Source organism: Anguilla anguilla, chromosome 11 (genome assembly GCF_013347855.1).
Source record: "Anguilla anguilla isolate fAngAng1 chromosome 11, fAngAng1.pri, whole genome shotgun sequence".
In the NCBI taxonomy this organism is placed as follows: Eukaryota; Metazoa; Chordata; class Actinopteri; order Anguilliformes; family Anguillidae; genus Anguilla; species Anguilla anguilla.
The window spans coordinates 13,560,781-13,579,063 of NC_049211.1; the positions used below are offsets into that span (position 1 = coordinate 13,560,781).

Here is an 18,283-nt window from a genome sequence, read left to right on the forward strand (position 1 = left end):
ATGGCCCTTTAAGTAAAGGGAGGATTTAGCGAAACCAAGCGGGTAGGTGTCGTTTTTGAGCCATTATGGCACTGCTGTCGCCACGCCCTACACATTTGTTTCGCCTTCACTACCTTATTATTCCCGATGACGCTAGCTACAGCAAGCAGTCGACAACTTAGAAGATTTCGCCACTGGGACGTTAAAGAAGAAGGATTAACAAGGACAGTGTTTGGCGCAAAAGGGAACCGCTCACGAACATTTGTTTTAACCAGAAGAGAGATTCTCACATTTTAAGGATTATTTGGGGAACGGTCAGTTTCGGTTATGAACAAACTAGTCTATACAATTACCTAACTAGCTTTGCCAGTCCGGAAGGTAAACCAAACATTGCATTGGTTTGCCTGGCAGTAGCTAGCTCCAGTTACCGAGCAAACAAGTTTGCTTGTTTGAGAATTCAGCATAAATCTCTAAATGGTAAACCAATAGACTTTTGTGGAATGGATGATCATAAGCGTAGGGAAATGACGGAGCAACGAAGACTGCTCCAACAGGACATATGTTAATTATCTAGCCCAACTAGCCCTTGGCTGGCTAATTGCTGGGACCGAACTTATTTTTGCCGACTAAATTCAGTACTGTATGTTTGCCATAGAGCTTGGATGTAACGTTACAGCCAGTCACCGGGAAGTCCGTGAACATACCTGCCCTGCAACTTTTTTTGCGGGGAGATGATGACAAATTCTGGCGTAAATGATAAGACCACGGAAGCTATAAGTTACTACCTCGCTAACTATCACGCGTAGCTAGCTACAAAGAAAACATTTTGGTCGGTGGTATGCTTTGGTTAGATAATTAGCTAACCTGTACATCCGAACCTACAAACACTGTTTAATAAAGTTTACTTTCATATCTTCTGGCTACGTATAGATAACTTTGATTAGACTGAGTTTTGACGTTAACACGTTCCTTGGTTCAGAACTAAACTGGGGGCTAGGGAGTAGGCTACTCTGTTTCCCTAGTATCCTGTGAATTTGGGCACTGCGACTCAAATTGTTAACGTTAAATTGAGCTCAATTAGAGGCATCCTCCAGACTTCCTCGGCGTCGGAGTTAATAATTTCATTGTGCATGCCTGCACCGCTATGGATGCCCACTGCAACCTCAAACTACAGTCATGATATTGAGCAGGAAAGCAGAAGGTCCCATCACAACAGGTAAGCAACTTTACTAACAGCACTGCGATTTCAGTAACGTAAACTACTTTTCGCTGGGTCATATGTCGTTTGTGTGGCGCTTGTCCCTGATCTCGACCGAAGAACGTACAACATGCACATACCTACATAAACACTGACAGCCACAGAAGTAGCTAGCTACACCATTAGTGTTTTACATTGTCAGGAAGTTCAACGCACTCCCTTGATAAGGTTATTGTTGTATGCACGTGTTTCTGTCTATCCTATTCAGTGCAATTTGTGCAGAGGCGGTACACTGCAGACTTAATCTCGTTTGCACGGTAGTAAATTAAAACATTTGCGTCAAATGAAATCCTGTATATTTATGTATAGCATGCACTTACATGGAAAACAGACTGTGGCCTACATTAGTTATGTAAAATGTATTATAGCTTGAGGTGGTTTTTTTGATGTCGTTAGTCGCCTGGCTCAATTTACATTTTTGCTTTAAGCAGGCGTCGAGCGTCTTGCAGCTGCACCTGAAAACAATGGAATAGCTAAATGGCTTGGATGTTGAAACATACAATGCTATTTATATTCTGTGGACTTAAATGCGTTAGGGACCGACTACCTGCCAGCACTTTCAAAATGAACTTGCTATGATGTCGTCAGAATGTAATTGTAAAAGTAAACATCTGAATGTCATTTTACCTCAGTGACATGAGTATTTTGACTTGGTGTGAAATGTCCCTTATGTTAGCAAAACGGACATCTTCAGCCAACTTGTGGCTCTTGCAGATGGCTCCATTGATATTCACTATATGGGTGGCAATATGACTGTATGTTGTTGATTTTCAGGTAACCTGAATTTCCCCCAAGTCAGCAAAATGTTTTTTTCTTCCGGCAATTTTCCTATTGTTTTCACTGTATCCACCACAGGGATTACTTAAAATTTCTTTACTGGAAATTCTGGATTGAAGTTTTTATGTTTTATCTTTGAAATTTGATCCATGACAGGTTAGTCTGAGAATGCACTCAAGGTTGGTGCTGTAGCTTTTTCTTGACAGTTCTTTTCCTTGATGTTTTCGCAGTCTGTGGAAACCGCTTTGTTTTCAAGCAGTAGTCGCAAGAGGACTTTCAGAGAAATAATTTACAAAAAATATTGTTGACAGTGCCCACTTTATTGAACAGTTTCTCCTTGAATAACCTCATTCTGTGGCTGCTCTTGATTTCATTAGCGCACTCAGTTTCAATGTCTGTGCGTAAAGTCATCTAACAAAATAGTAGATACTGACATTGTGGCTTTAAAAGCATGCAGAATTGGGGGCAAAAGTAATAATTGGAGTATTAGCTTGAAGTGTTAGAACTAATCTTCCACTCCAGTGTGCAGGTCCTCATTAAGTGCTTACGTGACAATGTTTCAGGTTCAAGTTCAGGTGTTGGTTTTCATGGTGTGTGTGTGTGCTTTTTTTCTTGTCTTGTTTGACAGTGAGAAATGGCGACTTTCATTATGAGTCATATGGGCGCGCGGACCACACAGCCAATGAGGAGACCGTCATGAATGGTCACAGCCCCGCAGTACTGCCCCCGCTGCTCAAACACACAGTAAGTACTCCGGGTCACTCCAGTATAGGAGAATCTGTGCAGGAGAATAGTCTGTCCGGCTCATCATGAGAGAATAGAAAAGTTTTTAACCTCCCTGCCATTCAGTGTCAGCCAAGGAATGGGGAAGATATGCATGCAAATAGCACTGGTGCAGGTCCTACATGCATAACTCCAGTCTTATGATTAGAATTATTCATGTCATCATTACCTTGTTTTTGATAGTCATGTGATACTGCTACAGGTGTCCTCTCAATTCCTTTGACATCATGCTCGTGCCGCCCGTCTCTGGCTTCCTGTCTGGTCCTTGGCAAGCCCGTTTAGCCGAACAGGAAATTTAGATTATGTACTTTGTATCTGGCCTAAATGAAACAACGCCTTTGACTCGGTCGCTTCTCGGTAATCCCTAGTAAACAGTGTTTTTACTCATCAGACCAAACCCGGTTCTTCTCAGAGCTATAATGGAGCTTTAGCATTTTACCCCATCTTCATATCTGTGTTGGCAGTGGGTTTGGTTTGCTTTTATGTAATAGTCTTTTTTTCTGTCCTTCTTTTTCCGTATACTGCTAAACACTGTTTGCTTTTTCACACATCTCCGATGTAAATTTTGTGGCTTCTGCTTACATGTCACAAGCATTTTTCCCTCTTCTGGCTTGCTGAAAAGACGCTGTTAGCAACCGTCTTGTACCATCTGCTGTCAGACGGGGTTTTCTTTTTGTTTTTTTGGCTCTACCATTATTTTGTGTGGGTGCTCTTTTGAGATTGTTCATTCAGGTAGGGCAGTGTGTGTGCGTGTGTGTGTGTTCACTTGTGGGCCTGTGTGTATTTGTCATGCATGAGCTTTTGTGGTCTTTGTCTATTCCTTATTTTGAATACAGAATGCATTGTATTTTTTCACTCTTGTTCAATGTTTATGCATATTATTATGAATGAATGAGATCTGTTTATTCAAATACTTGCGCTTTGAACAAAATTTTTTCTGAGTTTGGCTTCATTTTCATAGTCCAACACAGCTTGCAGAAATTGCATTTTGTTATTTGAATACCTTTGGAGGGGGAATTTCCTTTGGGAAAAAAAGGTATGAAACATCTGCGTGTATGAAAGTGTTGTATATTCCGGTTAAATAAATTGTAATAGAAAAGAGCTAAGTTACCAAACAAGGAGCATTCACAGAAAGCTGTTAATTTGTTTGAAAGATAGTGTTACACTGGCACCGTTAACCTGTTTCTAAATGAGTTGCTGCTAAAATGAGCAAACCGCTTTATGGCTTGGGCACGGTAATCGTTGTTATCCCTACGCTCTCATGTTGTGTGGGGCAGTAATCTGTCATGGATGTCGGTGCCATTCTCCCCATATGTTAAAGCACAGGATGATCTCTGTCTAAAGGCTTGAGGGATGGGGTTTAGCCTCCTGTCAAAGCAGCTGGCTCAGAGAGATACAGCTACTCATGCTGTGTAAATGTCCTGTTTTGCATAACAGTTATTTTAATGTCTAGTCAATAGCGTGCGTCTGTTCCTGTAAAGTGCTTTGGTTAGCCTATATGAAGCTGTTCTGTGGTTGTTGTTTTTTTCCTCCTCCCTTTTTTTCTTCACGATCTATCATTTATGAAGCCATACTGGACATTTTCTGTACAGACATAGTGTTCTTTCTCTCTAGTTTTTTCTTCACTTTTTAATTTGACATTTTCCCAAATCATATATGACTTGCCACGTAATGCCACAGCCATTTGTTAATGTCATGTTTGAAGGAACTCATTTAAAGTAAATTGATAAAGTAGAGGCAAAGGTCAGCCACTCTCGCCCTCTATACACCTCTCTGCTTCTCTTTCTCTTTCATCCCCCCCTCCTTTATATATATATATATATATATATATATATATATATATATATATATATATATATATTTTTTTTTTTTTACAATGGCAATATTGCTGAAACATCATGTAAATTTAATCTGTGGCAGCACTGACCCTTCTTGGTGCTGATGCTAGCCCTTCTTGTAGATTTAATCTGTGTCTGTAGCACTGAATCTTCTTGTAGATTTAATCTGTATTGCCTATAGGGCTGGACCTTCCTGTAGATATAATCTGTGACAATAGCACTGGAACTTCTTGTAGATTTGATCTGCATTGTTATAGGGCTTGACCTTCCTGTAGATTCAATCTGTGACAATAGCACTGAATCTTCTTGTAGATTTAATCTGAATGGGTTGTAGGGCTGGACCTTCCTGTAGATTTAAATCTGTGAAGGACACCTCTCTTGAAGCTGGCCCTTTAATGTCGGTGGTGTACCAGGCCAGACTGCTGATCTTCTGTGTGGAAGCTGCTGTTTTGGGGCTCCCCTCAGATTCAGTTCCCGCTCTGCTGTGGTTGAGGCAGCCACACGTTTTGCACGTCGGATGTTCCGCTTTGGTGCGCAACAGACGACGAGCTTATTAAGACAGCTATGTTGGTGTAGACCAGCGGTTAACATACTGTGGGTGGGTCCTGAGAAAACATACAAAAATGACTTCCAGTTGTTACATGCTCTGTGCTAGTTAAAATGTGTTTTTGAGAAACGCAAACGCTTCAGGCTGTGTCTTAATGAGGGGGGTGGGATCCCAGAAATTTTATTTGGTTATTTGGTTACAGGTGGGTCGTGTGCACAGAATTTGGGAACTTGTGATGCAGACAACTTTTCCAGTCTTCTACCATTCTTACTTTCACTTGCTCAGTGCAGCTCGGTATTTGTAACTAAAAATATCCCCGTTTGGCTGCATTTATTGCGCTAGTGAGACGGTACAGAAATTGAGCTGAAGTTACAGCAGCAGGGGTTTCTGTTTCATTAGAGATTGCATTTTTTGTCCTGTCAGACTTTGGATGAAGCAGCCATCTACTGTGGTCCTGTAATTTTCCATGGGCGGAAAGATGATAGCTGTTGAAATAAAGAAATTGACCATATTGTTGGTTGGACTGCAGTAAAGTTGCGGATGGAAAAAACTGCTGTCTGGCTACTTGTGCAGGTTTTAATTGGGCCCTTTTTTGAGCTTTGTGCTTTGAACAGAATAGTTAGGGCCACTCTCAATAGGTTTGGGACTTCTAGTTCTTATGTCCTTTAGTGGATTATTAACAGCTGTGAGAGATATAATCATATCCAATGCAGTTCTGTTTTGCATAAACAGACTTCCTATAGTGGGGCTAGAACTACACCCATGTGAACAAAACAGACAACCATACAACTCTTCCTCCCAAATTTGAGTGTAAAAAGCTTGGTGGCTATAGCAAGGAGTTTGCTGTTCCTTGTTGGCAGTGTCAACATTCATCATAACTAGCATCTGAAATGCTTAGTATATTCATGGATCAGTCAAGAGGTGCTACTTTGTTTCATTAACTAGTTTTTAATATGCCCCTAGGGAATTCTACTGCTCAATGTGAAAATGCCTAACTACTACCTGTTTTGATTTGCGCAAGTTTATGTACTATTTTATTTATTTGTTTATTTATAGATATAGCATTATCAGGTAAAAAGCAGACTGTTTGTATAGCACGAGTACAGTGCTACGTGTCATATATTTATTTGCTGTAAGTGGCACGGTCTCAGCAGTATCCATTCTCCTGTTCCTGTGTCAGGTCGGGAACAAGCCCGCGACGAAGGACCACCCGGTGGCGCTGCGGGCGGTGCCGCCGCGGGTGAAGCAGGCGAGCGAGGACTCCTCCACCCGCCGGGCCAACGCCGTGCTGCTCCACCACGGCCGGAGCAGCAGCAGCGGGGGCAGCCAGGGCCAGAGCAAGACCCTGCCGGCCCTGGCCAAGGACCGGAGCGCCGACAGCAGCGGCTCCGCCAAGTCCGCCGACAGCGGCAGCGGCGCCGCCCGGCCCGTTAGGCCGCCGCCCCTGACGCCGGAGCAGGCCCTCAAGCAGCACCGCCACCAGCTGACGGCCGCCGAGCAGCAGGAGATCCTGGGCTACCCGGAGGTCTACTTCCTGGGGCCCAACGCCAAGAAGAGGCCGGCCGCGGCGGCCGGCGGCAGCGCCAACAACGGCGGCTTCGACGACGACCAGGGCGGCTACATCCACGTGCCGCACGACCACCTGGCCTACCGCTACGAGTTCCTCAAGGTGATCGGCAAGGGCAGCTTCGGCCAGGTGGCCAAGGTGTACGACCACAAGACGCGGCAGCACCTGGCGCTGAAGATGGTGCGCAACGAGAAGCGCTTCCACCGGCAGGCGGCCGAGGAGGTGCGCATCCTGGAGCACCTGCGCAAGCAGGACAAGACGGGCGCCATGAACGTGGTGCACATGCTGGAGAGCTTCACCTTCCGCGGGCACATCTGCATGACCTTCGAGCTGCTCAGCATGAACCTCTACGAGCTCATCAAGCGCAACAAGTTCCAGGGCTTCAGCCTGCCGCTGGTGCGCAAGTTCGCCCTGTCCATCCTGCAGTGCCTGGAGGGCCTGCAGCGCAGCAAGGTGATCCACTGCGACCTGAAGCCCGAGAACATCCTGCTCAAGCAGCAGGGCCGCAGCGGCATCAAGGTCATCGACTTGGGCTCCAGCTGCTTCGAGCACCAGCGCGTCTACACCTACATCCAGTCCCGCTTCTACCGCGCGCCCGAGGTCATCCTGGGCGCCCGCTACGGCATGCCCATCGACATGTGGAGCCTGGGCTGCATCCTGGCCGAGCTGCTGACGGGCTACCCGCTCTTCCCCGGGGAGGACGAGGGCGACCAGCTGGCCTGCATGATGGAGGTCCTGGGCATGCCTCCGCAGAAGCTGCTGGAGCAGTCCAAGCGGGCCAAGAACTTCTTCAGCTCCAAGGGGCACCCGCGCTACTGCACGGCCAGCACGCTGCCCAGCGGCGCCGTGGTGCTGACGGCCGGGCGCTCGCGCCGCGGGAAGGTCCGCGGCCCACCGGGCAGCAAGGAGTGGGCGTCGGCCCTGAAGGGCTGCGAGGACGCCGCCTTCCTGGACTTCCTGCGGAAGTGCCTGGAGTGGGACCCCTCGGTGCGCATGGTCCCCAGCGGGGCCCTGCGCCACCCCTGGCTCTGCCGCCGCGCCGCCAAGCCCGCGCCCGTCCACGCGCCCGCCCCCGCCGAGAAGTCCCAGCTGCCCAGGCGGGCCGCTGAGCACAGTACCTCCTTCCCCGGCATTATCGCCAAACTGCCGCCAACCATAGGCACCGCCAACGGCAAACTCAGGACCAACATGATGGGGGACCCTGGCGTCGGAATACCTCTACGCGCCGTGCTTCCTAAACTGGTCACCTAGCAACCCAACCCTCAGGCTCACTGACCAAACATTCGTATATCTTGTAGGTTTTTGGATTATAGAAGTTGCAGTTATAATGTGGAAAAAAAATAGGTTTTTAAGAGAAGTCATGCAGTTTTTATTTAAGTTTTTAAGACTTTGAAAAAATTGTTATCTGTTTTTTAACAGCTTGTTTTTGTCTGAATTGTAATAGTAGAAGTGACATTGCGGAGACTGGAGTCCATGTTTTCTGTGCAGTCGTCCCTTTGCTGAGGTTTTTACTGTCCATGCCCAGTGTTTTTATGCTGAAGCACACACGAAGGAATGTTTGGTGTCACAACAGACATTCCACACCAAAAAAGAAGAGACTTCCATCCTTATGTTCCTTGAATTTTAAGAGCTGTGATTGTTTTTTTTACTTAAAAGGGCTATTACATAGGTTGTGGTTATTAGCAGAAATAATGTAAACACCTTGGGTGGAGGAAGTAGTTTTTTAAAGTGGAAATTGATTTTCTGAGCCAGTTCTACAGCCAGCCTTCACTAGAGATATGAAGTGTTGGAATGAGCTTTATGGCTGGACTGTGCTCAGACTTATGCATATGCAGCAGAGGAGGGGGGAGGGTATCTGTGTCCTGTGATTATGATTGAATGGGATTTACACCATCACTGAGCAATAAACCCTCTCCCTCACATCTTATCTGTGCTCTGTTTTATTGTAGAAGTTACATGATGGTTTTGCGTGTGATGCAACAGTTTCACCCCAGCTAGGAGAACTTGACAATTAAAAAGAATAATTTCCTTGGAAAAACTGAAAGGAGCACCCTGGACTGTTAGCTTGAGGAATTTGATGGTAAACAAATTTACAAAAGTCAGAGGGTTTTTCTGTTTCTTTGGGCGTGAGCTCCATGCTTCATACTCTACTTAATAAGAGCGAGTTGTACTCAGCATTTACACCGCAGTGCATCAGTCATGGATCGTTTAAGGCCTGTGCATCTGCCTGAATTGTGTGGCTTGTCACATTGGGGAGGTGGGCTGAAAGTTTGGCTAGTGAAGCTGCTGAGAGGGTCTTACTCTAACAGGGCTGGAGTAACACAAAGCACAAAGTTCTCTTATTTTTTCTGGATTACAAGTAACTTGCGCATTTTTACAATTGGTATTTTTGCCGGACACTGCGGGCCGGCCAAGAACGGAGAATGTCTCTTACTTTTAGGACTGGTTGGCTCGTTGACTTCCTGACTCCCCATTGCTGAAAGCACATGGTGGTGTGATGATATTAATCCATTGTTGAAATGTGCGTGAGTGGCGTTAGCGTGCGGTTCGTGGCGGTATTAATCTTAACTAGCGACACCAGGTGGGTGCAGTAATATAACGTCAGAAGAACAGCACTATGCTGAACATGAAATTGTTCATGTTTCAGATAGCTAGTTAGCCCAAATTATGTTAATAGCTGACAGCATGTTGTTTATCTGTTGGATAAGTTAAAAGCACCCAAAAACATTTGCTAGTTCGCCTGCTAGCTCACTAGTTTCTATATTATACCTACATAGCTAGTTACAAGTAGCTAACATTTAATGGTGCGCTGAAAGAATACCGATAGCTAACTTACTGCTTAACTAACGCCCTTCTTTTAATGCAGCTAACTTAGTTGGCTATCGATACCCAAAGACCTTGTTTAGATATGGCATGGTATGGCAGTCACCATACCTTGGATTCATAGACAGTTTTTCTTATTGAATAAAAATATGAATAAAAAGTGATATCATTTAGTCCTAAAAAAGAGGAACTATCTTCTGGAAGCTATGGGAATAGAGGGTCCTGTACCACTTATAAACAAAAAGTCAGGGGTCAAAGGATCCAGTTTCTGACAGACGATGTTCCCCACAGGCTGTATCCAGGGTCTGGCTGAACTAGGCTTGCCTAGTTTTGTTGTTGTGAGGTCATGTTCTTCAAGTATATTTTCAAATCCAAAATTACTTATTTTTCAGCTGTTATTTTAAAGAAAAATGAAAAACCAAAGTATTGTGCTTGCATAACTAATCAAACGCCACACTCAGAAAGGACTTGTGAAAGTGTAGGAGGGGGGTGGTGGTGTGGAAGACATTGCTGACTAACGGAATGTCACTGCATTTTATTTTACACCTGGTGAAAGTAACACTGGTGTGCTAAGAATGTTAGGTAACTTGATCCTGGAAGGTGTGAAGAATTACACCAGTGTATCTTGTCTGTTCTTGGGCAGATAGGTCTTTGAATTACTGCCAGCAAGCCATGCCCCTCTGTTGGCCACGCCTCCTGAAGGCCACACTCTCTGCAGGAGCAAAGTGAAAGACAGATGTGTTTTTTTTTTGTTTTTGTCAGGACGATGTTTCACGCAGCAGTCTGCTGTGATGATCTGGCCATTTCCCTGAGAACGCGGGCATGTTCTGCAGTTCTTCAGTGTCCCATTTTCCTTTCACTTACTTTTAATTATTAATTTGCTTGGAGCCACTCAACGTCGCCCATGTTTTTACTGGCCATTGTTGCAACTGTATATATACTGAAGCGAAATCAGGGTGAGTGCCTTATTCGAGAGTGCAATTGATGTGCCCCGCCTGAGGTTCAAACCCACAGCCAATCGGATTCCAGTACTTCGCTCGAAGCAGCATAATGCTGCCCCGTCGTCCTGTTGGAAGGAGGGTCATCACTGAGGGAAGGTAAGGTTGTCTAAGAAAATCAAAGCCCACAACTCTGCTTTCACTGTCCTCTCCCTACACCAGGATGTGTGAAATGGCCGATCCACATACGGTACTGAATCCCTAAGCAAAACATCAACGGTTGAGGAAATATTTTTTGAGATTGATACAACAAACAAAAACATACATGTAACATACAAAAAAGGGTAATCGTGTTCATTTTAATTGAAGAGTTTCTCCAAATGTGAATAATGTAAAACTGGAGAGTGAGGAGGTGTTTGAAAACCCTTTCGATTCATGGGGGCCCTCAAGGAAGTGGGGTAGTGAATAGGGGCAGGGGAAAAGAGGGCAGGGCCACCAAAATGTTTCTTTTCAATCAGATGTGACCAAGAGAGGGAAGAGTCCCTGGATCCACAATACATATTATACACGCCCACACAAGCTTAATATTGTCACGGTTCCTAGTGCAAAAGTGAATCCATTATACGTGAAATCGACATTTGTCCTTTAACAAAAGCTTTTTTTTTTTTTCATAGTGGGTTTTAGCTCGCTGTTACCTAGCTCTTTGGCAGGACGATGCCTTCTGCATCCAGGCAATACAGCACCTGCCCCGATCACCAACATTTTGAGTCTGGAACATTCTGGAAGCTCTGTGCAGTAAAGCGTGCTGTTGCCAGGCATTCTCCCTCTCTGCTCCTGCAGCCAGAACTCTTGTCGTGTCGTACATATCATAAATAGTTCACAGGCTGTCCCTATCTCTCTCCCCGCCTTTCTGTGTATTCCTGAGTCACACCAAATGCACGGGGGCCTTGAGCCATTCAGCCGCATTATTCTGCATGGTTCCTCATTTCAAACGCCGCATGCATGTTTCACACGGGGCCTTCATGCTTCAGAGCCAGGCTTTGGTTGAACATGTAAAGGGCCTAAACCTTCACAGAGACTCTTTTAGTAGTATTTCCTACTTTGTAAACAGCATTATAAATATTTTAAATATTTATTTTTAAATGATCTTTTTTGGTCATGAAAGGGGTTTTTTGCTTGCTTGTGTGTAGCATTAATCTTGCCAACCTCTCAGTACAAGCCTGATCATCCATATTTCTATTTAAAAAATTTAAAAACCTGGATAATCTGCTAGACCCTTATTTTTGTTGCACTTGGAGTCTAGTTAAAAAATCAGTCTTGTGATTTTGTGAAGCGCAGATCCTCTTGAAGTATGTTGTGGACATGTGAACTGAACTTAAATCTGAAGCCCAACATTAATCAGATGTTACTGAATTGACACTGTACCTTCGGCAAAAGAGTGAGCGCACTATGTGTTACTGTACAGCAACTTAAAACTGCCGCAGATGTACTGCTTGAGCTGAAATTCTAAGAATTCAGAGTTATGTAACCATGTCTCCTGCCACCCTCCCACTACATTCAGGTGTAATTCCTTATATACTCAGGAGCTGGCCGTCACGCACAAGCAAAGTTCAATTTGTTTTGGTTTTTTTGTCCTCTTGATTTTCTGAGCGAGGGAAAATCTCATCAAAGTGGCAAAAATCACAAATATATTCAGGAATGAATTCAGGAATTTATAATAAATACAAGAATGCATTCTTCCTTTCCTTGAATCGGTTAAATGCGTCTAAATTCTCATGGTTCATGGATGTTTGTCTGGGAAGCAGATTCGTCCTCTAGTGTGGAATTTCTTGATGAGCTGCGCTGTCTTGTCCTGCGACCCGCTCACCCCCAGCTTCTGCATTGGGGTTTACTTCTCAGTCAGGTCAGACTGCGGTACATTCAGCGGCCTGTTCTCGTCAGTCCTTTCGCACGGCTGAGTACTCGCTGAAGAGTTTCTCGTGAAGGTCTCCAAGCGTGGCTGCAGCAGACTGCATTGTTGTGGCTTTGACGCTAGAAGCTGAAACTGAAATGCAAGCAGACCATTTGAAGCATGACAGCTATTCGTGTGTCGTCCCCTCCTTCTCGTACACCAGTGAAACTGGCAGTGCAACTCCACTGTGTTTGCTCTGACTCAGCCCTGTCAGATATCCCGGCTTCCACACTGTCTATGATTTACACCCTCTGCCATCACCAGCGGCCATACATTGGGTAAATAAAAAGGTACAGAGGTTCCCCGGAGGGCCGGCCCCTGTCCTGGGGGCAGTCAGGGAGCAGGTGCTGAGCCTGGGAAGACAGCAGGGCTCTCTGGTGCTCGCTGAGCCGCTCACAGACAGGGCCAGGTGAACGTCAGCAGGGGTTTGACTGCCTGTGGTCGTGCAACTGAAACGGGGCTCCGGTAGGGTGAGCGGCTCTGAAGGCTTCAGCCTTGTGCTGCGAATGGAAAGGTGCTTGAATTTAGCTTGCGAGCTGTTTTATTAGTTTATTAGTTCGTTATGGTAAGTTAGTGCAGAATTATGGGCGGGTGTAACCATAACTAACAGCAAGGTGAAACACTTTAAGTGATTTGGGGGGGGGGGGGGGGGGGGGCAGTTTGTTGGAACACCAACCCCACTCATGAAGGAAGGCAGGCAGGCAGGTAGCAGGGACACAGGGCTAGGAGAGACAGTGAGGCTCAGTGCTCTCTGAGCTGCTCAGGAACAAGACAGGCGAGGTGAACATCAGCGGGGTTTAACACGCGGTGGTCATGTGACGCGGGTTCTGACCGCCGGCTGAGAGACGCACAGAAGGTTTTCACGGCCCCACCCCCACCCTACCGTGCCTCCCAGCGCAGTGGGAACAGGTGCTAGCCTGAGGATTTTGTGGGATTTAGGCTTGGGGACATATGGAGATTTCAGGGGGATATGGGTTAGCGTGGTGTGTCAGAGGCAGTGGAGGTCAGTGTGTTAGTGTAAGGAAAGGACGAACCTACACAACTGCTCTGAGAAGACCAGATTCTAAAATGATCTGTACTGTTCATCTGTCCACAGTTTTAATGACACCCAGGCCCCAGAGCAAGAGGATCAAGCAAGGTGCAAATACAGTTCAATTCCAATTGTATTTTCATGAGCACGTTTTAGAGACAGTCATGAAGACACTTTACGGAAATATAGGGAAGTTGGAAATTGCGAAATATCGAAAATGACACCCCCCACCACCCCCACTCAAAAAAAAAGAAAAAAACCAGCAAGTGTGAAGAAAAAAATACTGAAAACACTGGTGAGAAAAAACTCTCCCGTGAGAACAAATCTTGGGAAGAACCTGGCAACAAAGGAGGAGTCTGTCCTCCCCTGAAACGCAACATGCCTGCAATGAATGGGTGGCAAATGGTAAATTATAATTTTGGGAAGAGGGTTGCCTTCATGAAAAAGTCCTGTGCCAGTATATACTTTTAGTTCGATGAGTATATTCTTGCAATGCGCTGTTTCACAACATGTCTAATCTTCTACATTTTCTATTGCTCTGTAAATCACTGATGATCTGCCACAATTATTAATAATAATGTTAATTTTATAAATATGTAATGGTATAGGTGTAACACATGCTTGTTTGAAATATAAACATACTGAACATCAAAATGTACCTATACTGTATATATGAAGATATATGACATAGGAAAAATGTTAACTGTTACAGTTAAAAGTAAAATATTTTTGCATACTGGTATACATATAATATGAAAGCTGGTGTTGTGCTGATAGGCTGTTCAAGTCTCAGCTTGAGTTAAAGGATGTTACATGGTCTGCATGGATATTAGACATGCAGCTATGCTTTTAATCTTTAACATTCCCTAGCCAGACAGTTTTCATTGCTTCCACAAAGATATACTGTCTTGCCAATTTTCTGCACATAGCTGTCAATAGTAGTCACATTCAATTCCTTTAAATATCCACAATGTCAGATGACAGTGCCAGAGGAAATGCGGTGGGGCCATTGATTGGGGAACTCCAGAGATTGATGGACTCAATGTCTGACATTTTGTGGGTGTGGAGGATGAATTGTGCTGATGTTAATTTGTTTGGTTTAATGTATTTTTTATTTAACCAGAAACATTACTGAGCCAGAATTATTTTTTTCATTATGACAACAAGATCGTGCCTCCCAAGAAATGTGATTTTGTCTGTGTGGTTGTGTGCGTGTGTGTCTGGGCCAGGCCGCTGGGTCAGATGGCTGGGTCAGAGCGCTGGGCCAGACCGCTGGGTCATGCCTCTGGGCCAGGCCTCTGGGCCAGGCCGCTGGGCCAGGCTGCTGGGCCAGACTGCTGGGTCATGCCTCTGGGCCAGGCCGCTGGGCCAGGCTGCTGGGCCAGGCCTCTGGGCCGCATGCGTGCCCAGCCTCAGGCCTGCGCTGGGGTCCTTATATAACGCAGGAATGGATAAACAGTGGAAGAGGGAGGACGGCGTGTTCCGTGTGTGCAGACACACCACAGGGGCCTGCTGGCAGTGACCTGGGGCTGCTGGGGCCTCTGGGTGCGTGAGCTTTACTGACAGGGGGAAAGGAAGGAGAGGCCCTCTGGTACAGCCCAGGGTCAACAGCACATGTGCACTTCTCTTAGAACTCTGCAACCTAGCATTTAAGGTAAAGAAATTGGCCTTAAAACTTAAAAAAAAAAAACTAAAACATTTTGGGTCCTAAATCTGGGTAGGAATTTAAGAAAATGGAGACATTATTGATGATTTATCGATATATGTATACATATAAACATCTGTATCTTGTACCATATAAAGGGAATGCAATTACTGTACAGTCTCTAAGCACAGCCAGACCAAAGAGAAGCAGACAGCTCATTTTAGAATCTGCCCATTATTCTGTATTTCCTTGTTTTCTTTTTCCTTTTTGTTAACCTCAACAAACCAAATGCTAAAATTGGACAAGGCCAGCATCTGATTTTCACAAGTGAGGGAACCCAAACTTTACTTGGTGGGTGAAAAGAAGCTGACTTTGGCAAGCTGGAATTGTTGTAGCAACAGGACTGTGTCTGCTCCACAAAAACATTCTTTTCTGTTTTTTTTTTTTTGGTGGGTAGCGTTTTCTTCCTGTTTCTAAATATAGGTTGCTGAAATATTTCACTGTGGAGCGTCTCATAAATAAGTCAACATCTGCTCTTGCTTTCTTCCTGGTTCTTAAAACGCTTTTCACTGTCCTTCCACTGCTGCAAGTTCCAGCAAAAGCCTCGAAATGCTCTCGGGTTCTCTAGAGAGCGTGAGATCTAAACCTGCTCTACTGCTGACAGGGGCCCTAAATCTACTCTGTCTTAGTCTGTGTGTGTGTGTGTGTGTGTGTGTGTGTGTGTATGCATATAAAATGCATCCCAGCAGCGTTACACAGTAGAATAATACTTCACCCCACAAAACAACAGTTTCCTCCCATGTCCACCATTCACCCTGTCCCCTGACCAGGTTCGTGTTGCCATGGTGATGTCCACAGGGCTCCTCCTCCCTGCTGACGCCCTTTGTCCCTGTGACTCCGTGTGGCGGAGAGATTATCCCGTGGCAGCAGAGAGGTGTGAGTGGCCGTGCTGGGCAACAGCTGTGCGGCTTCAGGTCTTTAATGTCTCCGCCCAGGCCCCGCTCAGGTCCCCAGTGTACATTTCACTGCCTAATAGGATTAAACAAATAGACCTGGCCTCTAGACTAATTAGACTCTAACTCAGATATGCCACCCGCAGATGTCCCAGGTTTTCCCCCAAAGTGTGCACTTCTGCTTCCGCTGGCACTGCTGTGTGTGCGTGCATGTGTGCGTGCGTGTGTGTGTGTGTACGCACATGCACATATGCAGGGACAGGTGCACATAAGCACATGTGTATATTTCGGTATGTGTGTATTGGAAATACAGAGAGAGAAACTTTGAGAGAAAGTCACCACCTCCAACCTCCCAGCCTTGACTGATGGATCAGGTGGTGTACTGCTCATAGGCATGCTCAGGTACAGACAGACACTGAGCCTGAGATAGACAAGCACCCTGCAGCAAAGTGGAGAGGTAGAAAAAAAGTCAGGAATATGGAGAGAAATGACTTGAGGCCTGTGCAGGAGGACTAATCCTATCTAACATTGTCTGACTTGTTCAGAGCTGGTACAGAGTGTCTTGTCCTGTACTCCTGTGTTTAAACTGACACACCTGTGCTTTCTCTTCTCTCAGACTGCCTGTGAAGTTTGTTTTCCTTAAGGTCCCAGGTGCTGTAAACTCTCATTGTAAACCTGTTAATACTGACATGGTTCTGCCTGTCAGTGAATGGGCTGTGGTACTGCAAAACCCTGGTGGAAATTCCAGCCTAAAATGGAATCTAGCTGGAACCAGCTTCTGCTCCAGCTGGATACCATCTGGAATTAGGTGAATTTGGTGGTGGCCTGTTGTTGGAACCAATCTGGCCCACCAGATGGGCATGGTCTTTCCAGCATGGTTGCTATCTCAACCGTCTTGTTGTCAGCTTGGCCATCTCCAAACCTGCTAGACCAGCTTAAAACCAGGCTGGAACCAAACTGGAATTTCCACCAGTGAATGCTGGTCGGGGGATATGTGGTATCGGCTTCTGCAAAAATCTGGAGAATGAGGAACTAGCCTGTTGCTAATTTACAGGTACATAGTTATCTTGTGCAGACTCACAAGTACATGCACACTATATTATTGTATAGGGCGTTGGCACTGTTGCCTCACAGCAAGATCCTTGAATCCCAGCCTGAGCTTTTTGTGTGGAGTTTGCATGTTCTCCCTGTGTCAAAATGGGTTTCCTATGGATACTCCAGTTTCATCCCACAGTCCAAAGGCATACAGGTTGGCTAATTGGAGACCCTAAATTGCCCCTAGGTATGAGTGTGTATGTGAATGGTGTGTGTGGTAAGCAATAGATTTGCGACCTGTCAAGGGTGTATTCCTGGATCTCACCAAATGCATGCTGGGATAGGCTCCAGCACCCCCTGCGACCCTGACTGGGTATAGTATGGTATAATGGCTGGACATTATTGTATGCACTTACTCCTGGACTTGTCACCGTACTGAACGAGTTGCACTCCAAACTCTTCAAGTTTCAAGTTTCAAGTTTCTTTTGATCAATGAAATGGATTAAAATACAAAATTATGTAATTTTATGTTTTATCAACTGTGGTGATATCATGCCGTTCAAGCATGCAAACATGGGAGTAAAAATTGTGTTACAATGCATAGACGAAGGTGTTGTTTACAATTGTGACAAGCCATTAATTGTTTTAGCGTTTTATCATCTTAAGGGAGAGAATCAGTTTAAAACTGTGAGGTGTGCTATATGGGGAAGTAGGCTTCACTGTGACACTGTGTCAGGGTGTTTGGAGAGTGGAGCTGGAAGATAAGGGCCAATCAGACAGGCATTGCTGGGTGGGGGTGGGGATTAGCAAACCACTATCTTGACCTTCTGCCTCCAGGGGAGTCACAGGAGAAGTGAAGTCATGTTTGGCACAGATGAAAATAAACAAATGAATAAAAGCAAACAGTTAATGAAACATTAGCAATAAAAATATTTCCTTGATGAACCAGACAGCCAACAGATATGCCTTCTCAAAATGGAGCATTCAGTCTGTCTCCCCCTCAACAATGTATCTTTAGTTTGTCAATGCCTGTACAACTAAGGTTTTCTAGTTTGTGTTTTATTTCTGTAAAATAATGTGCTGTCACATCTCTTAATACTATTTCGATGTTCTGTCAAGCGTACATTCCATTTTTTTTGATGTTTTGATGACATAATAC

General features: G+C 45.2%; 1 protein-coding gene across 1 annotated transcript; it reads left to right on the top strand.

The window, feature by feature from the left end:
- Positions 1 to 46: 46 nt before the first annotated feature.
- On the top strand, positions 47 to 8,676 carry LOC118207399 (dual specificity tyrosine-phosphorylation-regulated kinase 2-like). The gene is made up of 3 exons (XM_035380907.1): positions 47 to 1,195; positions 2,643 to 2,758; positions 6,363 to 8,676. Exons 1-3 carry the CDS (start codon positions 1,156 to 1,158, stop codon positions 7,998 to 8,000), a joined length of 1,794 nt encoding a protein of 597 aa, XP_035236798.1. The 5' UTR covers positions 47 to 1,155; the 3' UTR covers positions 8,001 to 8,676.
- The last annotated feature ends 9,607 nt before the right edge of the window (positions 8,677 to 18,283 follow it).